This window comes from Pituophis catenifer, unplaced genomic scaffold (genome assembly GCF_029215685.1).
Source record: "Pituophis catenifer annectens isolate HBS135680 unplaced genomic scaffold, rPitCat1.0.hap2 SCAF_6, whole genome shotgun sequence".
NCBI lineage: Eukaryota > Metazoa > Chordata > Lepidosauria > Squamata > Colubridae > Pituophis > Pituophis catenifer.
This window is the reverse complement of record NW_027256886.1, coordinates 65,995,616-66,023,563: the sequence shown is the minus strand read 5'-3', so window position 1 is coordinate 66,023,563 and position 27,948 is coordinate 65,995,616. Positions and strand designations below refer to the sequence as shown.

The following is a 27,948-nucleotide window of genomic DNA, read 5'->3' as shown; positions in this document are numbered from 1 at the left end:
CTTTTCATTCCTAATTAAGAAATTATTGTCACAGTTTCACCAGCTTCTCTGCCTTGTTTTTTCCTGAATGCTATTACTGGACAAAGAGGAATTTGTAAATGTGTACTTGCATTTCTGTATGTGAAATTGTGTATGAAAAAATGGGAAAATGTCTTGGGAATCAATTTTGTAAATGAGCACCTTATTTTATAGGCATTTAATTTTAATTAGTTGTTATTAAATCAAGAATAAAATATTTTTGTCCTGATTGCCATTGGGGGGGAGGGGTATGGCTTCATTTATTTACAAGTATACACTTTTGGGGTAAAGGATGGGAAAAAAATTGGGCACTACGCAGGATTTTCGTCTGTGTTAACAATTGTTTACTGCCTTCCTTTCCTTTTAGAGGGGTCATTTTAAACTCTGAATAATCACCTTTTGAATAAATATGTTAGCTATAGAGTGCAAACCGGATTAGATTGAAACTAAACTTTTTAGTCAGCAAAGGATTATGCAGAATTGTCATTTGCTACATCATCCTACAGTGGCTCTTATATGCTACCCAAAAAATTCAGCTGCTATTATTTAACTGTAATATAAAATATATTCATTGCTAGCAACTCATTGAGTAACAAGGGGTTCTGAATTCAGGATAACTTTTGCTATGTGTATTCAAGTTACTTTTAACAATATTCATATTCCAAGGATTCTTCAATGTCCAAGGAGCTTAGTTTTAGGAGATTTGTTGTTGTTAGTTGCGAAATCGTGTCCGACCCATCGCGACCCCATGGACAACTTTCCTCCAGGCCTTCCTGTCCTCTACCATCCCCCGGAGACCATTTAAACTCACGCCTACTGCTTCAGTGACTCCATCTAGCCACCTCATTCTCTGCCGTTCCGTTCTTCGTTTGCCTTCAATCATTCCCAGCATTAGGCTCTTCTCCAGTGATTCCTTCCTTCTCATTAGGTGGCCAAAGTATTTGAGTTTCATCTTTAGGATCTGGCCTTCTAAAGAGCAGTCAGGATTGAACTCTAGGACTGACTGATTTGATTGTCTTGCAGTCCAAGGGACTCGCAGGAGTCTTCTCCAGCACCATAGTTCAAAGGCCTCAATTCTTTGATGCTCAGCTTTCCTTGTGGTCCAACTTTCACAGCCATACATTGCAATTGGGAAAACCATAGCCTTGACTGTACGTACGTTTGTTGGCAGGGTGATGTCTCTGCTTTTTAGTATCCTGTCTAACTGCCATAGCTTTCCTCCCCAGGAGCAAGCGTCTTTTAATTTCTTGGCTGTAGAGATTAGGAGATTTAGGAGATTAGAGGAATGCATATATAATAAATGTCATTATGTCACTCATCTTCTTTAGCTCCTCATTCCAAGCATTGGCCAGGACATTTAATATATTTCTTGGATGATATTTTGGAATCCCAAAGTTTTCATGAGTTTCTGATAGTGGAGAATTCAATTTTGTCAACCGCATTTACATGTGCCTCAGGCTAATGTGATAATTCTTTAGTTCAGTATTTGAAATTTAAGATCAATGGCGTTCATATAAGAATGATAAGCACCACTGTATGACATTGAGCAGACCCACTTTGCTGCCATCCTGAATTTCACTTGCCTGAATGAACTCTTCTGTGAATGTTAGTGTTATTCACTATTATAAATTAGTGGTACTCCACATTTCTGAGTTTCTTTCATCATCATGCTATCTTACTTGCTGTACCAGCTAAATTCGTAAGATATCCCTGGATCTAATATAGAAGCTTCCACAATAAGGCCAGTCTTATAGAGGTCTGTGTAACTTCTCTTCCCCAAATATGATATGAAGTAGACTTCATCAAGTTAAGTCACTCAATTTAAAGGTTCCTAATAATTGAAAAGTAGTTAAGCAATTTCTGAAAGTAATTAAGAAATGTGGGTAGGTGAACCTTATGTCCAGACTGAGTTATGACTGTAAACTGGATTGAAATTTCAATTCCCAGCTGCTCATCCATGAGCCGTCCCAAAAAGCCTAAGTTCCTGTACTCTGCTCACAAGGAGCAGTTCTTTGAAGTAGTGGATTATTTTAATGATCTCTCTTTTTCCCAGAGAGACTTCATTGGCCAAAAATTTACCATCTGGCTGCCAATCTCTGCTGCAATGACATACCTGTTCCTTAAGAGACATCTAGTTTATCATGAATCCTCATAGCTGCCTATCAAATGATTCTGGATAATTAATAATATTAAAAACAATGAAACCATATTCAAAATAAAACAAAACAACAGCTAAGAGAAAATCACCAAAGACATGCAGCCAGCACAACCAGGAAATTTGATCTATCCATTACTCAGGCTCCTAGGTTCTAAAATAGAACGAAACTTTTGAGGCTCTGTGGAAAGCCAGCAGAATCAGGCCAATCTGACCTCCAGATTTCAGAAGTTGGGCACCAGAACAGAAAAGGCTCTATTGAGTACAGCCTAATGGCAACACCACCACCCAACTAACTGTGTATTACGGGTTGTTAGATATGTGTTGTATTATTGGTTTTAACCTAGGAATCAACTCAAACTTTTGTTGAATTTTTTTTGTAATCTATGTTATGATCTACAACGAAACTCCTTTGAAGTATAAACCATGATAACAGCTAAAATTCTCTATAGCACAATTTCTGGTCTATGGCACATGACAAACAGTGCTGTGTAATGCAGTGTTCTCTGATTAGTATGAGAATGAGATACTAATTCATAACTGCAAAAGAAGAAGAGTTGCTAGAAACACCATGTATTTTTAACATCTGATAACAATAGAGTTCAAGCCCAGTTGCTATCATTTTTTAAAAATCTAATTTTGGGTCTTAAACATACTAGTTTTAAGCATGTTTTCTTCACTTCAGGCTGTTAGACTTGACTTTTTTTTTCTTCCAAAAAAAGAAACCAAAAATTTCTTGATTTTCATAACTATCAGGAAAATGATTGGGAGTTGGTATTGAGTCTATCTACTGTAGTCAATTTTATAAAACTAATAAACCGTGATTTCTGGCTCTTGTAGTGGCTTTCAGTATTTATAGAAACTTTAGAGGATTAATAATTAATATGTTTATTATATAAACTTTCTGTAGAGATGTCTCACAAGATTCTTGTTTTCTTTTGGAAGATGCTGACATACCTAGTTTCCCTAAGGAACCTATGTTAGTAACCAGGAAAATGTCAGATTACATGGTTGAAAAATAGATTGAAGATTCATAGTTTTAGATTTTAATTCTATATAGTTGATGTTTCTGGAAATGGATTGTTATGACATACTGTATTGAATAATGATGACATAGCACATGTAAAATTGATACCATGGCAACTTTTAAGGTCTACGCATTGGGCAGTATCTGAAAGCTATGAAGAACCTCCACAAAGGCAGCCAGGGAAAAATTGTGCTTTTGAAAGAAAAATCATTGAGAATTGAGAGCTTGCTGTGCTTTCAATGTGTGAAGTAAATGACATGCTGATAGGATATAATGGCTCTGTGTATCCTACTGGTATTATGGCAACCTTTATTATTATTGCAGCTCTTTAACTTTATAGCAATCTGACTCCCTTCTCAGTTTGATTCTTTCTCATATCTCTTACCATACTGGCTGGCATAAAATGTCATTGTAAATTATTTACTAGACAAATTAGGAGAAAGAATTTTGCTTTATTGTTTGATTCACTATGTAGCCAAAATGAGTTTAGGTGGGAAAAAATGTGTATGTGATTTTTTTAAGCATAGAACTCTAGCGTTAACAGCCAAGGTCTGTTTTATATACTTGGGTCACCTATAGTACAGTGTGGAGTCCATGTGATCTAATGAAGAGCCTAAACAGTAGAATATAGATTTCTTTGTTGTGTACTCAATTATTAATCATTTTCTGACTAGTGAAAGTAGAGTGTAGGAATATGGAATTTTAATTTGCTATCCATCTAGTTTTAGCCATGAAATATTTTGCTCTATTACTGCTGATGAAATTTACCATTTTGTTTCCAATTTATCCCAGCTTTCTTTTTGCTTAACTTCTTAATTATTTTTAATTCTTGATTCTTCTTAATTACTGTAATGGAACAGTATAGTTCTTAAAATGCAAGTTTTGATTCTTTCTTTATATCTCTGATTATAGTGTCATGGAATATGAGCAGGGTTTTTTTCTGTGTGAAAAAACTGTATAACTGTGTTAGAACAGTTATAATATATTGCTTTTCTGCTCTAGAAAGCTGATGCATTTTGCGTTTGTCTTAAAATTTCAGGATGGCGTGCTGCTATCTTGAAGTAGATAGCTGTTGGGAACAAATAAGTACAAGTAATTTAGGAATGACATTAGTTTAGGAAAATCAGTTATGGTATGCTAATATTGTTAAGTGATAGGATGAAGAAGATATGCTGTTTTCTTCAGAGTTGTAGTTTAAAAGTTAATCCAAAATAAAACAAAATCATGCAGTAATGTACAAGGAAGAAGAGCCTCACATTACTGTATTCTTCTCATTTTTATCATTGTTCCTGCATTATATATTTTTTTATACATAGAGACACCCACACCCACAATAATCCTAATTCTGTCTTTCTATCTTTCTATCTAGCTATCTATCTATCATCTATCAAATTGTATTCAGGTTATCAAAATATGAATTTAACTCAGAATTTAGGTCTGGAAAACAGTATCTATTATTATTAATCAATAGCAGGGATACAATTAAGGATAAATTACAGTAAAATAATTAGACAATTTTAAGTGAATTTTGCTCCATTTTACGACCTTTCTTGCCACAGTTGGTAAGTGAATCACTGGAGATGTTAAGCTAATAACATAGATCTAAGATGAATCTGGCTTCCCAATTGACTTTGCTTGTCAGGTCACAAAAGGTGATAACATGACCCCAGGACACTGCAACTATCATTAATATGAGCCAATTGCTAAGCATCCAAATTTTGATCACATGACAGTGGGGATGCTGCCACAGTCGTGTGAAAAACAGTCATAAGTCACTTTTTTCGGTGCTGTTGTAATTTCAAATGGTCACTAAATGAATGATATGTTGTAAATCGAAGACTATCTGTAGTCTCGAAAATGAGTTATCTTAATAAACTGAATCAGTTATGATCTTTTTAAGTCCATGGATAAAAGCATTTTTGATTCTTTACAAAGTACAAAGACTTAAAATCACGAAAGCAACAATTAAATCAGTGAAGACCTGGACTGAGTAGGCAAAATTAAAGCTACAGGCCTGCCTTGACTGCACTGATTGGAATGTTTTCGAAAATACCTCTGCAGACTTAGATGAACTTACAGATACTGTAACATCATATGTCAGCTTCTGTGAAGACCTATGTGAACCGACCAGGAACTTGCGAATATATAGTAACAATAAACCTTGGTTCACAGCTCAATTTAAGCAGCTACGTCGTACCAAAGAGGAAGCTTACAGGAAAGGTGATAGAATGCTGTACAATGAGGCCAGAAATGTATTAATAAAGGAGATCAGAGCAGCAAAAAGAAGCTACTCCGAAAAGCTAAGAAATCAGTTCTCAACAAATGAACCAGCAAACATGTGGAAAACTCTTAAAAATATCACCGGTTACGGCAAACTTCCTTCCCAGACTGAAGGAAATCAACAACTGAGAGATGACCTGAACGTGTTTTACTGCAGGTTTGAAAGGAAACTACAGCCACCTATCTTCACAACCCCCATCTCAGACACAGCAACAACAGCCAAGCCTCCTGCAACTGACCCCATTTCAGACACACCAACAACAGTCAAACCGCCTACAACTGACCCCATCCCATTGGGTGCACAACCCCTGGTGATCACAGAAAAGGAAGTGCAAGATCTATTTCACAGACAAAAGCCAGGAAAAGCACCAGGTCCAGACAAGATAACTCCTCCTTGCTTAAAAGTCTGTGCTGACCAGTTGGCCCCATCTTCACCTGAATCTTCAATAAATCACTAGAAATGTGCCATCTTGCCATCCTTCTTGCTTCAAATGCTCCACTATCATCCCAGTGCCAAAGAAGCCCTCCATCAAGGAACTGAATGACTACAGACCAGTTGCTCTAACATTTGTAGTTATGAAAACCTTAGAAAGGCTAGTGCTGTCCCACTTGAAAACCATCACAGATCCGCTGTTAGATCTCCTGCAATTTGCATACCAAGCAAATAGCTCGACAGATGATGCTGTTAATATGGCTCTGCACTACATCCTACAACATCTTGAATCTCCAAAGACCTACATAAGGGTGCTCTTTGTAGACTTTAGTTCAGCATTCAATACCATCATACTGGACATTCTTCTAACTAAACTAAATCAGCTAGCGGTACCTGAACACTTTTAAGTGGATCACAAGCTTCCTAACAGATAGGAAGCAGCAGGTAAAGTTAAGCAAAATCATATCAGATACCTGTACAGTTAGCACATGGGCCCCCCCAAGGATGTGTGCTTTCTCCACTTCTCTTTATATACCAATGGCTGCATCTCAAACGATCCATCTGTTAAACTACTAAAGTTTGCAGATGATACAACACTGATTGGTCTCATTCGAGACAATGATGAATCCGCATACAGACAGGAGGTTGAACAACTAGCCTTGTAGTGCGACCGGAACAATCTGAAACTGAACACACTCAAAGCCGTAGAAATGGTGGTAGACTTTAGGAGAAACCCTTCCATACTTCCACCTCTTACAATACTAGACAACACAGTATCATCAGTAGAGACCTTCAAATTTCTAGGTTCTATCATATCTCAAGACCTAAAATGGACACCTAACATCAAAAATGTCATCAGAAAAGGCACAACAGAGAATGTTCTTTCTGCGCCAACTCAGGAAGCTCAAATTGTCCAAGGAGCTGTTGATACAGTTCTGTAGAGGAACTATTGAGTCTTTCATCTGCACCTCTATAACTCTCTGGTTTGATTCTGCAACCCAACAAGACAGTCACAGAGTTCAGAGGATAATTAGAACTGCAGAAAAAACAATTACTACCAACCTGCCTTCTATTGAGGACCTGTATACTGCACGAGTCAAAAAGAGGGCTGTGAAAATATTTACAGACCCCTCGCATCCTGGACATAAATTGTTTCAACTCCTAGCCTCAAAACGACAGTATAGACCATTGCACACCAAGACAACTAGATACAAGAACAGTTTTTTCCTGAACACCATCACTCTGCTAAACAAATAATTTCCTCAACACATTGTCAAACTATTCACATTAGACTGCATTACTATTGCTATTGGTTTTCTCATTGCTGTTGTCGCCCATCTCCTCCCACTTGTGACTGCATGACTGTAACTTTGTTGCTTGTATCCTTGCGATTTATATTGATATTGATTGTTTCCTAGTATGATTTGATTGCTTATTGTACCATATGACTGTCGCTGGGGGTTGTGGCCTGTGATTCTTGACGAGTGTATCTTGTCTTTTTATGTACACTGAGAGCATATGCACCAAAGACAAATTCCTTGTGTGTCCAATCACACTTGGCCAATAAAGAATTCTATTCTATTCTATCTGGAACTGTATTTGGAAGTTGTAGTAATGTATTTATCAGAGTTTGAGGTGCTGGCTACTAGCTTGGCTGACTTCAAAAAGGACTGGACCTCATAAATGGAAATAATGGGGATCAATGCTATTAGCCTGTGGTGATAGCATGAATGCCTCTGAAGGCCATCTCTTGGGAGATTAGTGGATTTTCTTGTGCAATTGGTTAACTCTCGTAAGAACAGACTGCTGAATTAGCCTGATGTCACTCTTACGTTCGTAATATTATCTTAAATTATTTGAATTCAACTTTTCCTGATATCCTTCCTGTTTTCTTTAGGCTTCCACAAGAAACAAACTACAAAATGAATGATCTTGCTATCAAAAGAATAACAAATGAAATTATCAAATCACCTGAAGATAAACGAGAATATCGTGGATTAGAACTGGCAAATGGCATCAAAGCAATGCTTATCAGTGATCCCACTACTGACAAATCTTCAGCTACACTTGATGTGCACATAGGTATTTAATCAAATATTGTGTAGTAGCTCATATATCTTGCATGACTTAGCTACAGAGTAAATAAATCTACTTAATTGATTTCATATGTTGATCTTTTTTGAAATAAATAAAGTTTCTTATACCACATTGATTTAATTACAACTCTCCTGTTTTAAAAAAATCAGTCTAATTGTAAAAGTTTGGTAGTATTTCTTCAATAAAACTTAAACATTTATAATGGCTTGTTATATTTTTTCTCTCTCCACAAGGGTCGTTATCTGATCCCATTAATATTCCTGGATTAAGCCATTTTTGTGAACATATGTTATTTTTGGGAACTAAAAAATTCCCAAAAGAAAATGAGTACAGCCAATTTCTCAGTGAACATGGAGGGAGTTCAAATGCTTTTACCAGTGGAGAACACACCAACTACTATTTTGATGTCTCACATGAACACTTAGAAGGTGCTCTTGATAGGTAAGCATATCATAATTATTCAGCAAGTATATTGTTAACCACTGTGTGATTTTTACTTGGAATAAAAGTTGTACTTAATGTACTCTACTTCTAGCATAACCTTTATTAGGCCAGTTGAAATTTTAAGTGAATATAGTTATAATTTCTTTTCATGCAACTTGGAAAATATTGAATTTTGCAAATGAAGGAAAATATATGTATCCCAAGATAATGTTGCAGGATCCAATCTGACTTGATCACCAGAACCAAACGTTTATTATTCCAAGCTTTCAGGCATGTGCTGAAGCTCATTCTCATAAGGATGGGAGGATGGGCTCCAGTACAAGCCCTAAAGTTTGGAAGAATAAAATTTTGGTCCCAGTGACTGACTCAAATTGGATCCTGCAATATTAAATTTAGTGTTACTGCAAGAAGCTCTCATATGGACTGTGGAAGATATCTTTACTCAAGATTGTGTTCTATCACTAGGCAACCCTGTCTAGTTTAATTTTTATTGACTTTTGTTAGATAAAAAAATCAACCCCAAATAATCCCAGGTTTGCTATTATATATATTTCAATATTGCTTTCTGGTTTTTCAACTGGTCAGGTTTTATGCATCTACAAATAGGATAGAAGCTACTTTGATTCTGACAACAGGGATTTAGGTTTTCAAATCTGAAAACTTAGAAATGTTTGATGTTTCTTCTTCATAATAAGTTTTGGGAAAATATTGATATGAAACTAATCTGCAGTTGCTAAATTCAACTTTGTATGTATGAAATACCATTATATTTTACAAGGTAAACTAATACAGAATGAATTACTTCATAATCTGCTTCATCCTTTTTGCTTTCTTTACCAAGTTGCAGAGTGAAATTTTTTTAAAACTTCACAATTTGTACAAATTCAGTTAATCTAATAAAGGGACAGCCTCTATGGAGTTTGGATTATTTCTGCTTTTCTGAAGTAATCCTGAAATAACATTAACATTATATGAGAGCAAAATTTGGGCCCATCCACATTTTTGCCCACATTCCTGTCTCCACTGGGTTCACGAGAAGGTGCTATGGAAATGTCCCAAAAATTGTCATTGAGAGCTACAGGTGGATGGGTGTGTGCTGTACCTGTCAAGACTTCCTTTTGTGTGCCAACCAGGTCCCCTTTTGCACATGGGCTGGGTTGTTCTTTTGGGCAACACACCTGGCTGGTACACACCTCGCTGGTGCACAAAAGGACAGTCTTTTCATGGTGGCCCAGCTGGGGATATCTTTCACGCAGGCCATTTTTTGTATGCCACTCAGGTCCTTTTTTCATTAAATGTATGCTGGGATGCTCCATGTGGGTTGCAAAGGCCCATCCCATTCCATTCTAATGTAACTTAAATTCTTAAATTTAATAATTTGTGTTCCACAAAGTGAATTACAGTGGAGCTTACTGTGATTTCCAGCTGCAGTGGTCCAATTGAGTAAATTAATAGAGACATAAGCAGAGGTAAAAATCAAGGATGAACTAAAGTTATCCATCCTGAACGAAAATCTAAAGGCATGTTGTATACTTCCATACTTATATATGTTATTTTAAACTTTAAAAATGTTGTTGTATTTCAGTACATTAATTTGGAAAATATGGGACTTCCTTTGTATAGGTTTGCCCAATTTTTCTTGGGCCCTCTTTTTGATGAAAGCTGCAAAGATAGAGAAGTAAATGCTGTTGATTCTGAGCACGAGAAGAATTTAATGAATGATTCATGGAGACTATTTCAGCTAGAAAAGGCTACTGGAAATCCTAACCACCCATTTAGCAAATTTGGGACAGGTAATTAAGAATGCAATTTTACATTATTTGGTCTATTTCACTATGAGGATATGATTCCTCATATTTCTAAACATTCAGCTATCATGCAAATAAAAATATATGGCATATGTAGTAGAATCTTATTGATGATGCAGCCTTTAGAATTATGGTCATTAAATTTCCTTGATTCAGCAATAGAACTGACTGGTCAGAATAGAGCTGAAAGGAACTTTGGAGGTCTTCTAGTCCAACCGCCTGCTCAAATGGGAGACCCCATACCATTTCAGACAAGTGGCTGTCCAGTCTCTTCTTAAAAGCCTCCAGGGATGAAGCATCCACAACTTCTGAAGGCAAACTGTTCCACTGGTTAATTGTCCTCGCTGTTAGGAAGTTCCTCCTTAATTCCAGGTTGCTTCTCCTTGATTAGTATCCATCCATTTTTTCTTGTTTTGCCTTCTGGTGCTGGAAAATAAGTTGACAGTCTCTTCTTTGTGGCAGCTCCTAAAATACTGGAATACTGATATCATATCACTCCTAGTCCTTCTTTTCTCTAGACTAGCCAGACCCAATTCCTGCAGCCATTCTTAATATGTTTCAGTCTCTAGGCCTTTAATCATCTTAGTTGCTCTTCTCTGCCCTTTTTCCAAAGTCTCAGCATCTTTTTTGTAATGTGGTGACCAAAACTGGATGCAGTATTCCAGGCATGGTCTTGTGAGCTTTTCTGGGATGTTTGCTATTCCTGCCAGCTTAGAGTCATCTGCAAATTTGATGAGTTCCCCTTCTAGTCCTTCATCTAAGTCATTTATGAAGATATTGAAGAATACTGGGCCTAAGGTGGAACCTTGTGATACCCCGCTGCTTACTTCCCTCCATGTAGATTAAGGACTACTGATTGAGTACAGTTTGTCAGCCAGTTATAAATCCATCTGGTGGTGATGTCTATCCCTCAATTTTCTCGCGTACCAAGAAGTAGTTAGTGGTCTAGTTTGTCAAATGCCTTATTGAAGTCTAAATATACTCTGTCCGCAGCATTTTGAGGTCTACTAATTTAGTCACTTTGTCAAAGAATGAAATAAGATTGGTTTGGCATGATCTGTTTTTAACAAACCCATGCTGGCTATATTCATCAAGATCAGATTCTCTTACCATTTTCTTGCTGATTCACTGACAATGAAAGTAAGAAAAAAAAGGAAGAGAATGAGAAATGGAAGGAATATCTAGCTATATGTAATTTTAATAACATATAGTAAGTGATATTCATCTATTCATCAGCATTATTTATTATATCAGGACAAACTACTAAACCATCAAAATCAAAGGATCTAAACCAGAGGTGAAATGCTCCTGGTTTGGACCGGATCGCCCGATCCGGTAGCGATGGTAGCAGGCAGTTCAGAGAACCGGTAGCAAAAATCCATGCCCCCCCAATGCCCAGCTGAATTGCCTGATTGTCAGAGACTTTTAAAAGCATTTTTTTACAACCTTTTCGGCCAAAGAGTTTGTAGAAAAATGCTTTTAAAAGTTAAAAAAAAACCGTTGGCCACGTCCACCCAGTCACATTATCCCCCCAAGCCACGCCCACAGAACTGGTGGTAACAAATTTTACATTTCACCACTGATCTAAACCATAGTCTAAGTTTCTGATATGCATCCTCTGCCATCATGTCTTGGGTGTGCAGATTCTGGTGGGAGTAAGTTTAGGGATTCATAGGTTATGATTAGCATCTTGAGTTTGACCTGAAAACAAACTGGCAATCAGAGTAGTGACCCAAACACTAGTGTGATGTGATAACATTGAATTGTTCTCATTAACAAGTAGGCAACTGCATTCTGTACCAGTTGCAGTTTCCAGATAGTCTTCCACTACAACCCCTTATATTACCATAGCTAAACATGAAGTGAGAAGGGCATGAGTGACTTGCTTTTAGTGCTTGCTCCAATAATAGATTTAATTGGGACATTAGCTAAAATTAAGTAAAAGGTTCTCTTGGCTATGATTTCCAAATGCTCTTTTGGTAGGAGCTATTAATTTAGGAGTCCCCCAAAGTTATGGATGAGCTCCTTCTGGGCTTAAGGTTGGTACTATCTTGGAGTCAAGAAAGTCTGAATCAATTGCCATTGTATCCTTCTTGGGTTAAGTCATCCTGGTTTTCCACATCCAGCCCTTGTAATCTTTAGATACCAGGTCAAGAGTACTGCCTACATTCAGTATTATTGGTTAAAAGTTCATTTTTGTTGTGCATGCTATTTGGAAAACTCTTAAGTTATTTTTAATTTTCTTTCTTAATATTTGCATTTTCAAAAACAAAGCAATGCTAAATACCTGTATTGCAGGTCATTATATTGTTATTATAATGGTAGTCTGTAATCAAAGTGTGTGAAGGCTTGATGAGTTATGTTTAATAACTGTTCTTAATTATATTCACACTTGAATATAAATACAACTGTTCATAAACAAAGTTAATTGTTTTATATTTCTGTGTTCTCATTATTTTAGGAAGTTGTCTTCACATTATTTATTTTATTCTTGTTTTAGCTTTACCATTATTATAGTATATCATCTAGGAGTGATAGGTTTATTTTGTATATAGTAGTAATGTTTAAGACAACATGTTGGAAATAGACATTTATTTATTTATTTATTTATTTATTTATTTATTTATTTATTTATTTATTTATTTATTTGATTTATATGCTGCCCTTCTCCAGAGACTCAGGGTGGCTTACAATGTGTTAAGCAATAGCCTTCATACTTTTTTTTTTTTTATAAATACTTTATTGAATTTTCCAAAATAAAAAGAAAATATACAATCTCTATCTCCTTTCGGAGGTACAGTGTTTGTACAATTTAGTGAGACAAATGTTAAATAAGCTTCATCCTTAACTATACATTATTCTATACAATATAACTTTAATTCAAGTGCAAAACAGGTCATATCCTGAAGTCATGTTTTTATCTTGTTCTTCAACCAATTATACCAATTACCCCATACATCATAATATTTAGAATTGTCCTCATTATTTAACTCACTCGTCAGTTTCGCCATTTCTGCGCACTCTAGGATTTTATTTATTAGAGTTTCTTCTGAGGGTATACTTTTGTATATACCTGCTTAGTAGGTTCGGCCCCCCCAAGTGGTGTTCTTTTTATACAAAGTCAGCTTATTGCCCCCACAATCCGGGTCCTCATTTTACCTACCTCGAAAGGATGGAAGGCTGAGTCAATCTTGAGCTGGTGAGATTTGAACTTGCAGTAATTGCAGGCAGCTGGTGCTACTTAACAGCACTTTAGTCTGCTGCACCACTAAGGCTCTTGTAGCCTTGGTTTCTCTTTTTCACTGCCAGAAAATTGGAAATATTACAGAGTTTCACATTTAGACAATATATGTTTTTAAACCAAATTCTAGAAATAGTCCTCCCTGCATTAGTACAGAAGAATGTTAAAATAATCATTGCTCAAAAATAAGTGAGTGAGCTGCAAGGATATCCCACCACAGTTTATTCCCCAGCCATCCTTCTCTAGTCATTGCCTTCCATTTCATCCTAGGGGCTAATCAGAAGGGACCTTCCCACAGAGGATCATAAAAAGCAGACTTTTTTAAAAAAAATTACATTCATCAGTTGAAAACTACTGTACAATATTAAGACTTTTTAAGTGAAGATTTTTCCAGCAATAGTGGACTTTTTCCTGACAAACTGCATGACATTGGCAACAGTTCTGCCAGTTTATCCTTCTGGTCTAGCAGACAGAAATAAAAATAGAAACTGTAGTGTTTTCAGGGCTTTTTTTTCCTTCTTACCATACATTGCGGACAAAGCTGAAGAATGGATCCAGATAAATACTGATTCTAAAGCTAATTCCATTTCCAGTGGATTGCAACATAGGAGACAAACAGGTTATGGCACCAGTGCAGAAGAACCTTTAATTTTAACCTCCACTATTTCTTAACCAAGAGATTACAGTGCATTGGATTGGGAAGGAATTTCACTTAGTTGGTTTAAGAAAAGACTCATTCATAATAACAAAGTTTTTTAAAGATATTCCCAGATCTAGGAATTTGGGGACCCTTATCCATTTTTTTAAAGTTATACGGCTTTGTCCAGGTGGTCCTATATCTTTTAAGTGTTTTTTTTTAAAAAAAAGCCTAAACCATTCAGAGTGCTTTTGGAGTCAGGCAGTATCAAAATCCAATAAATAAATATTGAAATTACCAAATTATAGGTACAAATTTTCTCAACACATTAGGATCACAAAGCATAGCTTGATCTCGATTTTTAGTGAACACTTAACAATAGGTTCACAGTTCATATACCCTGATAAATATGCTTAACAAACTAGGGTTTGCCTACGTAAAAAGAAAACATTAGCCAATTTCTTCTTGTTTGCTTTAATAAACCATGTTTTTTTTGAATTAGGAAGACTGATTGACATGATACGTGCATCATACTTTTTCTTCCATCTGGGTTTGAGGATGCTAATTAATGATCTCTATGAGTAATGTAGTGATCACTGCAAGATCTCTATTATTTTCTGTTGGTGAAAAATTGAGTGCTACATTTCGAGTTACAAATTATTTTTCCCAATTCATATCACATAAATTTAATGCACCTAACAGAACCACCACGATTTTAGGGGAAACTTGCATAGGAACTCCATGCCTATTGACCATGAGATACCCAGGCTTATGGGATGATCTGCTGAAAAATATACTCATCAACTTCCCATTTGATTGTACAGTTTATGAGAATATATGCCTCTTTCTCTGCTAGAACTTTTTTTCTCTTAATGCATCTTTTATTTTACTCTCGCTTTATAGGGAACAAGTACACTTTGGAAACTAGACCAAACCAAGACGGAATAGATGTAAGGCAAGAGCTTTTGAAGTTTCACTCCACTTACTATTCATCAAATTTAATGGCTGTTTGTGTTTTAGGACGGGGTAAGAATGGCAAGCATTGAGAGAATTATTTTGAAATATTTAAATGTTATTAATATTTTATATAATAATAAAACATTTAGGAAATTAAAGAAAGGCAATCTTCATGTTCAGGAGTAAAATAAAAATCACATTCCTGGTTATAACATAAAAATATTAGAACACGGATGCAAAGCACTCTATTATTTTGCAGATTTATTCTTTTCTGCCTTCTGTGGCTATTACCATTACTGCTCTTTCTCTAAATTCATGTCACATCATTTTTTTTAAAAAAAAAACCAATTTTAGTGTATGATTATCAATCATGATTCATTGTATTGTTTCAATACAGCGATGTTTATATGAGATTATTAACATTGTATTAATTGGGTAGCTTAAAGTATTGAAAATAGGGAAAGGAAAGAAACAATTCTGTCAATATTCAGTAAAATTTAGAATATCAACATTATAAGTGTAAAACTATTCGGTTTTTCATGTTAATCAAGAACCACTGCACTCACATCAAAGTATTGTTATTGTGATTATTAATCTAATGTAATAGTTTTAATCTAAAGTCATTTAAACAAATTACTTATTAAAATTTCTGTTGTATTGCTATATTATAGATATAGATTAATAAAAGGAAAAAAGATAGGCAAATCAAATTTAATAAAGATAAAATATCTGAAAAGTAAAAAAAGAAAAGAAAAAGGATAATAATAATAAAATCTATTACTATTGGTTTCTCATTTGCACCTTTTTTTACATTCGTTAATCATTGCAATATTTGTAGACATTCAGACCCCTTTAAAAGTGAAACTATAAAGTGTTCACCATCCTGTGTAGTGTGTTTGGAAGTTTGGCCTCCATTTTGTCATACAGTTTTTGGTTTGTTCTGTCTCTGTGTCATTCTAAGAGTTTGTATATGTACTCTTAATAGGTGGTCTTGATGTTATATGAACATTTTAAATTCTGTGGGTTTTTTTCCTTAACATCCCTCCTTCCTTCTTGAGATCTGATTTTATTTTTATTATGCACTGTAAAATACACTGACTGGATTCTGGATATAGAATTTCTGCAATAAGAAATATGTACAATAAGTTTTTAGATATGTGGTTAAAAGATAGCCTCCTACGGCTCGTTGAAAACATAGGTTAAGAAGTCTATAAATGATCTTATTTTGTATATTTTTCCAATAAGATATCTTCTAATGTATAACACTTATATTATCAGAATTCCCAACAGGCGAGAATTCTGGAAATTAAAATCCAACGCACTTAAAGGACCTGGAGTAAGTAATGCTGCTATTAGTGCTATTAGTGATTTCTTTTCATTCTTTTTTGCAGAAACTTTAGATGAACTAACCAAACTGGTGGTGAAGTTATTTTCTGAAGTGAAGAATAAAAATGTTCCAATACCGGAATTCCCTGAGCATCCCTTCCAGGAAGAACATCTCCGGGTGGGTTTGAAACTTTCAAGATTACACTTTTATTAAACAGTAGATGGAACAAGATAGTACTGGATATTCTCTGAAAATCTTATGATTTTCAGAGATGGTGTGTGCAAGTTTAACCATCTACTTCTGGAAATTATAGGAACTGTTCCTAAAGTTATCTTTAATCTTTATCTTACAACGATTAAAAAAATTAAATAAGGCTTTCCTGTTTTCTTTTTGAAATTTTACAGCAACTTTACAAGGTGGTACCTATTAAAGATTTTAGAAATCTTTATGTTACATTTCCAATACCAGATCTTCAAAAGTACTACAAATCAAATCCTGGCCATTATCTTGGTCACCTTATTGGGCATGAAGGTCCAGGAAGTCTTTTATCAGAACTGAAAGCTAAAGGTAAGGTCATTCAAAATTAGCTGATGTGCTACTTGCATTAAACTTGTTATTGTGAAAATGCTTCTGCATTCTGCCTTCATGATCTAAACACATTTTATCACTCTTGCCCTTGGGTAGGGTCTATGGTTTGAGAAGTATTAACAGAGGTCTAGAAGTATTAAAAGAAGAGACTAGGATCCACCAAAAAAGCTTTCAAAAGCTTACTGTATCTTTCTAATTGACATTCCTTGTCCACAAATAGGCAAATTTCTATGCTTAATATGTTTGACTGGCTGTCAGAATATTAAATTTGTGTCCGCTCTCAAAAATGGATTAATCAAGCCTGATGCAATCAATCTTCTTCTGAGAGCACTTCCTTGGGAAATGTTATTTATGATTATTGAATAATCACATTCCTCAGCAAATATTCTTACGCTTATCTTGATTCGCTCCAGACTTCCATTAATTGTGGCCCAGTTATTAGAAGCATCCTGTATATCAACAGATTCGTGCAGAATCATTTAGATGGTTCTCACTCCCTCTGTAGGACTTTGCTTGCCTATAGTAAGTTGATCAGTAGGTGCTTTGCCTTACCAGAAAACAAACTGAAGAAGCGAAAGGTTCTTCCTGCACATGGGTTTGATATTTCTAAAAGAAAAAGGCAGAAGTACTTTAGTTATCCATCATCAACACTTTGATTTTCCTACTATTATTGTATCTGCCTTCCTAGTCTGGTTTTGATTTTACTTTTCCTAATACTAAGAACCCTGGCTTTTTCAAAATCTGCCTATAGCTAAAATGTGGTGTTGTGGCTCTCCCTTTTAGAGCAAAATAAGATATTCATTTATATTTTAATATCAAGATAGAGAATTTGCTGAGTTCCATTCTTGGAGCTTCACAGGACCAAAAGGAAATAGATGTAATGATAAATATATCTAATATTGAATGCAGCGAGATAATGTCGTCCTAGCCTTCTGCCCTTTTTCTGCATTGTAGTTCAACAATCTTGATTAGGGGACAGTCAGCTTTTCTTCTAGGAAAGTATTAATGCTCCTTCCCCATCTTCTTGAATATAAAGAACTGGCAATAACATCTTTGCGATGGCCTGCAGCTTGAAGAACACTGATCAAATATCATATGACTAGTTGCAGTTTTGGCTCCCTCATCAGTGGCATCACACTTAACACCATGCTGAGTTTTATAATACAGGACTCTTTCAGAAACTTTCTAATGTCATTGAATTCTGGAAATGAGGCCAATTTAAATCTGGCTGATTTAGTTATGGAAATGTATTGGATGAAAGTAACAGAATTAAAATAATCAAGGAAAAGAGGACTAAAAATGGATTTTAGCTTATGAAAGTACTGACAAAAACATATATACCACCTATTGATGATAACACTTTTTAAATTGATAATATCTGATAATATCTTTGACTTCTATTGTTATAAGGAGAACAGTGAAAGAAAAAAAATTTAAGGAGCTTCTAAATCATCCATATCCAGGAACTCTGTAGGTTTCTACAATTTAAAAATAGAAAAATCAATTCTCCATAGATAAGATCTGCCAAGACTGAAGAAACTACGTGCAAAATTATATGATTTAGAAGGGACCAGGATCAGACAAGTTGATCAGACAAAAATATACAAATGCCGTGATATCCTTGGTTCCTAAGGGTAAAGTAAAATCATCATATTTCTGAGGAACATGCATATCAGTTGTCTTCAACTTCAAACTGTAATAAAGGCACCTTAAATTTTTGAGTTCATCCTTTAGTGCCACGTCATATAAACCATATTTGACATTATAGCATGGTATCATAATAAGTATTTATTTTTTCAGCTTTGCTTTTTCCATAGCTGGCTGTTTCGTACATTTTACAGATGTACATACAAATGTTGCTGTCTCTTAGCAACTTAGAATTTTCTTCTGTAAAAGCTTTTTTTTTTTTTGCCGTGCACAAAATAGTAGACACCATTCCATGTTTTCTTATCCAATGATGAAATATTTCCTGAATGGATTTGATAACATAACCTGCTACTATGTAATGTATTTCCTTCAAAGCACAGAATTCTTCAAACCATTCACAACATATATCTTCAGTTATTTATTTTTAAACAATGTTCCTAGAAAATATTATTTCTTCCTGTGCACACACATATCTCAGTTAATCCCTGATTGCAGGGCTGTGTTATCCTAGGTAACCGAAAGGAAAGCCAACATTTCTTCTTAAAGTGTACTCAGAAGGAAAGACTTTTGGTTTAAAATTTCCAATTAAATTTTTGTGCAGATGTAGGACAAATATGGGAATCCACAGATGGTTGTTTAAAAAACATTTGGTAAAACAAGCTGTTCTCACTCACTGTTAAGAATTGATTGTTGGAGCCTTATGTTGTTTGAAGTCTTTCTTTACTTTGTTATAAGACACAATTATATATATTATTTTATCTGTTAAATGAAAAATTATAAACAACAAATCAATTGTAAAATTTTATGCATCTATGCAGTGGTTATTGTTGCAGATCACATAATCTAATACATGTATAGCATAGTTAAATGTGTCTATATCTAAAGAAAACTTTTGCGTATTTTTTAAAATGGCAAAAGGTGGGGGAAAAGGATAATAAAGTATTTTGTAATATTTTGATTTAAAGTAATTCACAAAGTATTGTGAAAGTAATTGGTTATTTTTTGGGAAATGCAATGGTTCAAAAAAAGAAATGAACATCTGAAAAGGAGTCAAGCTTGTCCCAGTTCAGGCAAATGCTGATTCTCTAAAATCCCATGAACACGATAGAAGTCTTAAACTAATTGCAATAGCATTTAGACTTACGGTATATATTGCTCCATAGTGCTTTACAGCACTCTTAGAGCGGTTTACAAATGTCAGCATATTGTCTCCAACAATTGATTCCATCCAATCTCGGAAGGATGAGTGGTTGATGCTTCTGCTTCAAATTAAGTTTGTCAAAATTTCATGTAGCAAAATTTCTATGCCTTGATTCCCTCTTAATTTTTTTTTTGATATATTAGTAGAAGATTAAACATACAATATGCTGTAGAGCTTCTTGAATTACACTACAACCAAGCTGATTTCTTCTGTTTCACTTTTTGCGTTCTTGTTTTTCTTAAACAAGTTTTTGTTTGTGAAATAGTTTAAAACATTTTAAAGTATATTAAATCAGATTTCTATTTGTTTAAATGTGGTGGACATTTTAACTCTATATAAGCCAAAGGAATACTGCACATAATATTTTTTAAAAACGAAGTGTCTTAATGTTCGGATTTAATGTTCGGATTTTAATGTTTGGATTTGCCTTAACTTCAGAACATATGTTTCATATTCAAAATTTGTCAGGGTGGCAATTAATCCCATTCCGCTTTGGGGTAATTGCACCTTAATTAGAGACGGATCGTGGCTTTTCCTTGGAGAATACTTTTAAAGAAAATAAAACCCGAGATATATTCTAATAAAACACATTTTATTATAAAGAAGTAAAAAACAGTCTTACTAGTTAATTAATTACATCTTGGCAGCGTTCCTGCCTTACTTCTTGGCAGGCGAACAAAGAAAGTTAGAAGAAAGTGAAAGAATGTGGACATGCGCAGTAGCTTCAGAGATAAGAGTCAGTCTACCGTAAGTCTCAGAATGGGAGCCCAGCTGACAAATACAAAAAACGCAGTGACAAAATTGGCTCATCTGTCATTATAGAAGTATTATTGCTACAAAATTTCTGGAAATTCATTATCTCTAACGGTCACATTTTATGAGTTCCATTTATGATATTCTGTCATAATGTGTGAAGGCTGTTAACCAAAAATACATAAATTATCAGTGTTTGCTTAAAAATAATATAACATTTTAAAATTGCAAACAATATTGTATGTATTATATGCTTTTATCATAGGCTGGGTAAGCACACTGGTTGGTGGACAGAAAGAAGGTGCTCGAGGCTTTATGTTTTTTATCATTAATGTTGATCTTACTGAAGAAGGACTGTGTAAGTAGATCCCTTCAATCATTTTGCTATGCTAGGGCTTAAATATCATTTAAATGTCACTTCTTTTATAAGACCTTTTGTGTATCCCACTGTGAAAAATATTCTGTAGTGTAGTAAAATGTAAACATTTAAAAGGCTTTAATCACATTCAGTTTCATAGAGACAGGTAGTCCTTGATTTACAACCATTCATTTAGTGACTGTTCAAAGTTAATGACAGCAGTGAAAAAAGTGACATGACTGGTTTTCACATTCACATCATCTGTATCATCCTCATGGTCACATAATCAAAATTTGAATGCTTGGCAACTGGCAATGTATTTATGACAGTTGCATTGTCCCAGGTTCATGTGATCATCCAACAAGCAAAATCAACAGGGAAAACAAGATTCATTTAATGACCGCTTGATTCACTTAATAATTGCAGTGATTCAGTTGTTAACAAATGTAGCATATAGGTCATAAAATGGGGCAAAATTCACTTAACAGCTGCCTTCCTTAACAGTGGAAATTTGGGGCTCAATTGTGGTCATAAGTTGTGGACTACCTGTACTATAGCACGAAGGATTTTCTTATTTTTCAGAATGCTGCTAACAGTTCTGTGTGCTTTTTCCTGATCTTACAAATGTGATAATTCCTCATGTTCTAAATCAGCAGTATCCAAACCTGGCAACCTTAAGACCTCTGAACTTCAACTCCCAGAATGACCCAGCCAGCCATTCAATTTTGTGAGTTGAAATCCAGAAGATTGGACACCCCTGTTCTAAATACTGCTGGCAGTTATAAAGTAAAACAGCTCCTGATAATCAAATTGGTTTGAAAACTATCTGAAGCTATGCATGCATGCATACACCTTCTTTCCCTAGCCTTCCTGAGCTTGTGCTACACTACAGCACCCCCCAATTCGCACATAAACTGCATCAGGCCTCCCAAGGCCTCCCCAATCCCACTGCTGCACACCTGTCTTCCTTACTTGGACTCTGTCCACTTCCAGATTTGCGCATCTGAGGTTATGACAACTGCCAGGATTTCCAACACTGAGTAATACAATAATGTGACATTACATTTTCCAACTGCATTATTTTATGATGGAAATTCTGGTCCTAGTTGTGGTTGTAAATTGTGGATTGCCTGTACATTAACAACATCATATGGGAATTGTAATTCTAGAACTTTGGTACCACTTTTGCTTTAATCTGACAAAACTAAAAATCCTGTATTCTTTTCTTGTACAGTACATGTGGAAGATATTATTTTGCATATGTTTCAATATATTCAAAAGTTACGCACAGAAGGACCTCAAGAATGGGTTTTTCAAGAATGTAAGGTAAGATGTCTTTACGAAATTATTTTCTATTGGCTTAAGGAGAATAATAAAAGTCTGTCATTTGAACAGGTACCTTAAACATTTTGGTTTGGCATTTCATGATAGTGAATCTTAGAAAACCTATCATGAATAGAATATTAATCAAGTAACATCAAAATCTACAAGGGCTATTAAAAGTTTTTTTTTATTCCCAAGGAGGTGAATTGATATGTCATATCCAGTATTAAAGCTTTTTGAAGCTAAAACATTAGCTCAAATATTCTACACAGCTCAGAGGGCTTATATATGAAGAAAAAGACACTTAGAGACAATACACACTAAGTTTTTAAAGGTTTTTATGGCACCATGTGATATCCCCAAGATAGTATCAGGCTTGAGTCTGCAGTGTCCAAAATTGTACTGGAGCATGGAGAGTATTGGTGGCATACTGGTTAAAGATCCGATTTTCCCCCCTACAGTGTTGCTACAGCCAATCCTTATTAAAAATTAAATTTCACTGTGAAAAAATGTAATAGAGCAAAAATTTAAGAACATCTGGAGTGCCTCTAGATTCCTTACAAATTCAGACAATGCTCAGCTAAAAAAAACTGGTAATACAAAAGTTGGATGACATGGAGTGTCATTCCAAACTTAATTCCCTCTCTTGAGCCCTGAAAGCAGCCCAGAAATGGGAATCTGCAAGTATCTTCTTCTAGCTTGAGGAAGGACCTTTTCAGGGCCAACAACAGCCTCCTCCTATTCACAACATTATTTATCAGCAATGCCAACTTTCCTGTGTCAGCACTTTTGACTGGCGATTCCAGGGAAATTGATCAATCTAACATGTCGTTTACTATTGTAACTCTTACAGTATAAGGATCTTCAACAGGGCATTAGATTTTCCCCTTTTATTAAGTTTCCCTAGTAGAACAGATGTATTATATACCCTGTTTTTACTTTTAGCCTCAAATCTTGAAGCCACTATCTGATAACCACATTTATTGTGGCAGCAGTTAAGACAAGGCAACTTGTCAACATGTTGCCCAAGAATACTATCTTTGTCAATAAGGATTGTCAGAGATCTGGCCAGAGATCACAGCCAGGGCAAAAAAAAAAAAAACTGAATAACTATTACTATTATCTCATATTAAAAAATGCTCATATATCCAGAGAAAGAATTTATTTGTGAAAATCTGAGCTCAGTAAGTATAACCTAAGCAAATATATAGTAAACCCTATGGAATTCAATGGTGGTTACCCATACATTAGTTTGGATATTCCTATAAACATGGTCTGAACGAGTGACTCTGTCATATATAGACATAACTATTTTGAAACATTTTCCCAAGTAATATTTTATGTAACTATTTTAGGTAGCTGTTCTGTATTAATAAACTAATACAGCCTTCTCCAACCTAAATGCCTTCGTTTGGATTTAAAATCCAAGAATTTTTAGCAATGGCCATAGTTCTCAGAAGTGCCCAGAATTGAGGAAGACAAAAATAATAATGAAATAATATTTTTCAAGAAAATGGTATTTATATAAATATACATATAGTTTATCAAACTGTTAATGATCCTATTTTAATTCTGAAAAATAGTACTTTTTTAGGTGATTCAGAGAATTGGTTCCATGTGTTTATTTCAGCTTTAAAATAACTTGCACTTCAAACCTCGTATTTATTTATCATTATTATTGATGAGATGTTTTCTTTGTATCCATATAATGCAAAGAATCATATTTTTATGCACTCTGGAACATTCATAATAACGTAAGCAGTCTTCCAGCTCCATTCATGTGATTAATTCTGAATATTAGAAATCAAACTACCCGTAAATCTATGTTTAAGAAGAATTTTCTGTTGTTTAAAATATTAATCTGTATCTGCAAGAGTATTTTATTTTCTTTCTTTTGCTAGGATCTAAATGCTGTAGCATTCAGATTTAAAGATAAAGAAAGACCCCGAGGTTATACATCAAAACTTGCAGGGATGCTTCATGTAAGTTGCAACTTGTAGTATAGAGCTATTTATGTTAGTATATAGTTTAGAATATTGTATCTAATATTGTATTGCTTCCTAATATTTCTGGGACTTTTGAGAAAAAGTTATTAGTAACAATGGGACTTGTAAGCAAAGCTTTGCTTTTGTACCTCAAGTAGACAAAGGTTGCTAAGATTGGCAGCAGGCGAGACAATAGGGCTGTGTGTTACTCTGAATGCTTATCCATCTCTGCAGGATTCAGGGCTCCATTAATAAAAGTTGGGGTCAATGGACTGTGTTGTATCTGGGTTCTCTGAGTATATGTTTTGAAGTAGAGGTGAGAGAGAGGAAGAGCCAGTGGTAATGTGTGGTTCTTCACATGGCTTCAACCCTCTCTTTGTTCAGCTAAGTACAGGACTAAATCAGGGTTGCTACTATAAAAAGTGGTAGTTGTTGATGGTACAGTGACCAATGTCCTCATATGGAGGATCATGAAATAAGATTAAGAGAACTGGCTTGTTATTGCTGAACAATTTTACAACATTCCTTTTCCAATCAGAGGTGATTTGATTTTATACATTTATCTGCTTAATAAATAGCATAGTTTTACTGTGAACTGAAATATTTGTTGCTTAAACAGTTTGATGTTAAAAGGTTACATTTTTTCATTATTCTTTGCATTATATATTGGGTTTTACATTATTTTAGTACTCATAATGTGAGTCTAATGCCTGAAGGTCTAGAGCATGGGTGTCAAATTCACAGCATCATGTTGCTGTCACGTGACTTTTGCGATGTTTTCCCCATTCACGGAGCTGGGGTGGGTGTGCGATTGCAATTGCAGAGATATCCTCTAGGGGTCAGCATTTACTTCTTTTTATTCAATGTCAAGCTTATATTAGAATGGATGTTTTTCCTTCTGATCTGTTAATAGCTCTGTTAATAGATCTTCTAAGTGGCACCATTTCCTTGTTTAACTGTTATTGAGCACTTTTAAAATCATTTTCAGTCTAAACTAAAAGTGTAACATTTTATTTTAGTACTATCCTATTGAAGAAGTTCTTGCTGCTGAATATTTACTTGAAGAATTTAGGCCAGATTTAATAGAAATGGTATTGAACAAACTGAAACCTGAAAATGTCCGGTAAGATTTATTGCCATATTCTGATGTATTACTGTAATTCATAAATGGTACATTGTGTTGCTTATTGAAAGATATAGATTATATTTCTTCCCGAAATGACAAGGATTAGCAAATACTTTCTAAACTAATACCTGAAGTTTGCCTCATTTTAAAATATCTTTAGATGTCTTTGTGAAGACATTGCATGGAATAATAAATTAGGAGCAAAATTTAGTAGTAATTTTTATATTGTAATGAGAATTACATGCTTTTCAAATGTGATTTTTTTAAGGGAGGGATTGTCATTCAGTTTTAATAGTAGGGCTGTATGATGCTTTGAGTCTGATTTTAGACAGATGCTTCTAAAACACAAGTGATCACAAATGCAGTGCCTGTCAACTGGCAAGAGCTCCAGGAAGCAGATATAACTGCTTTAATGAAATGCCTACAGGTGCTGCATGCATTTCCACTCCTGCAGGCTCTGAAGCACCTTTTGAGAGCGGAATCCAAAGCATTGCATTGCCTTTCTAAATAAATTCATCACTATTTATGCACTTATGGAGAGGGAATTCAACCTAGTAGTTATGACACTGGACTAGGAGTGAGGACAATCTGAAAATGAGCCCTGGCTGAGACATGGAAGCCAATTGACTCACTTTCTCTCAGCCATAGAGAAAAGGCAAAAGCAAACCATATCCAAAAACATTGCCAAGAAAACTGCACACACTTGTCTAGATAGTCAGCAAGAGTCAAAACTGACTCAAAGGCATCCCTCCTGCCTTCCGCATAATACTAATTTGCATTCAGTCATAATGCTTTCACTGTTAGGTATGATTAGGAGGTGTGTCTGAATAAACCCTGAGAAGACTGAAAATAAGCAGCACCTGCCTTCCTCTTTTATGAATCTGCTTTTCTTGTTTTTGTTATGATTAGTGTTTGCCTTCCAAGTCAGAACCAGGGAATATAATTGGAAGTCAATTTCCAATTTGGTTGGGAATTTAATTTCTTGATTTGGAAATCTGAAAGAAAAAGCTTTGCTTTTATGTAGCAAAACAAAAAGTAGAACTCAGCAGGAAAAAGGGAAATTATAGCTCATTCTTCTTGTATTCATTATTCATTCAATTTGTATCTGGTGTTACTTCAGCTCAGGGTGGTGTAATAGTTCTCCCTTCTTCTATTTTTTCTCACAAGAGCAAACCTTGAGGTAGATTGGGTTGGAAGAGAGCTCCAAAGTCTCCCCATGAGCTCCTTCTTTTAAGCATTACACCAGATTTCGTTTGAGGATCATCTGAACTGAGTCATCACATCTCTTTGACAAAGGAGAACCATGAGTTCCCTTTTCACACAGTTGCTCTAGAGCTGAAGTACATCACTTCCTCCAACTTGAGTCTCCTCCAAGTTCTGTGTAGCATGTCAAGGGACACATTCCAAAATGTTTCTGGTTTGTGTGTGTGTGTTTGTAGGAAGCGTTAAAAGGTCAAATCGGTACCTTAACAACTCTTAAAACACTAATTTTGCTGTTTAAAATATCCCAGTACAAAAAACCCCTACTTTTTTGTCCCTGGTAAGAAGTATTTGTTCCCTCCTACAGCCCGCTTCTTGAAAGAAACAGGTATTGGAAAGAAAAAAAAAAAGTGAAGATAGAGTGCCTATTGATCTTTACTTTACCGGTATTTGTGCAGTCTGCTCATTTTGCTGTCTCCAACAAATGATTTGTGAGGGAACAGAAAACAAGAAAAAAATGGTCTGTTCCTTTTTGGCATTGAGGTTCTTTCCAGTTTGCAATACAAGAAGAAAAATACTCCTATCAACCGGGGTGAAATTTACTTACCTTCGCTACCAGTTCACAAATGTGAGCGTTCATGCCTCCTCCACGCATGTGCAGAGCCTGCAGTGCATGTGCAGAGGGTCAAAAATGCTGCCGGCAATACCGGTTCGCTTGAGCCGGATAGAACCGGCTCAGTTTCACCACTGCTATCAACTGATTTGATGTTTGCTTAGCTTCAGTTACATTAGCATTACTAATAGAACATGTTCTACATTTGTCCTACAGTTTCTATAATTAACTGAATGAAGGTCAAGCCCCCCCCCCAAAAAAAAAGAAAAAGAAAAAGAAAAAAAGACAGCAATTGCTTACTGGCAACAATTTTTTTTTCATTGGCAATGAATAAATTTATATAGGGAATGATGATAGTTGTGTTATCTTAACATTCACAGTCTTTATAGAACAGCTATCTATATTGTAAAGATAGACTTCCAGCTGTTGTGTAAATAATTTATTCTCTCTTTTATTGCTAAAATCTTGATTTGGGGGGGGAGTGCACTAGAAATATTTAGATAAGCAGCATTCTATCAATATCAGTAATGGAGCTGTTACCATGGAAACTAATTTCAAAGGGAAGTAAAGCTTCTCATGTTACTCTATTGTGCTTTGTATTCATACATAAAGTGCAAAAAAGCTATGTGAACTGTTTCATTTATGGCACAGAAGATGCATGTTGATATTTTATTTGGCAAGAAAGAACAAGTCTAAATCAAACAATTGTTCCACTATTTGTTTAGTTCTG

General features: G+C 35.1%; 1 protein-coding gene across 1 annotated transcript in view; it reads left to right on the top strand.

The window, feature by feature from the left end:
* The window catches only part of IDE (insulin degrading enzyme), a 70,208-nt gene that overhangs the window by 8,266 nt on the left and 33,994 nt on the right, over nucleotides 1-27,948 (top strand). The window contains exons 2-11 of the mRNA XM_070946356.1: nucleotides 7,811-7,995; nucleotides 8,244-8,451; nucleotides 10,078-10,247; nucleotides 15,044-15,166; nucleotides 16,489-16,601; nucleotides 16,829-16,991; nucleotides 20,879-20,971; nucleotides 22,206-22,297; nucleotides 24,196-24,276; nucleotides 25,299-25,402. Of these exons, the coding sequence (XP_070802457.1) occupies nucleotides 7,836-7,995; nucleotides 8,244-8,451; nucleotides 10,078-10,247; nucleotides 15,044-15,166; nucleotides 16,489-16,601; nucleotides 16,829-16,991; nucleotides 20,879-20,971; nucleotides 22,206-22,297; nucleotides 24,196-24,276; nucleotides 25,299-25,402 (1,307 nt within the window). The 5' untranslated portion in view covers nucleotides 7,811-7,835. The remainder of the gene's footprint in view (nucleotides 1-7,810; nucleotides 7,996-8,243; nucleotides 8,452-10,077; nucleotides 10,248-15,043; nucleotides 15,167-16,488; nucleotides 16,602-16,828; nucleotides 16,992-20,878; nucleotides 20,972-22,205; nucleotides 22,298-24,195; nucleotides 24,277-25,298; nucleotides 25,403-27,948) is intronic.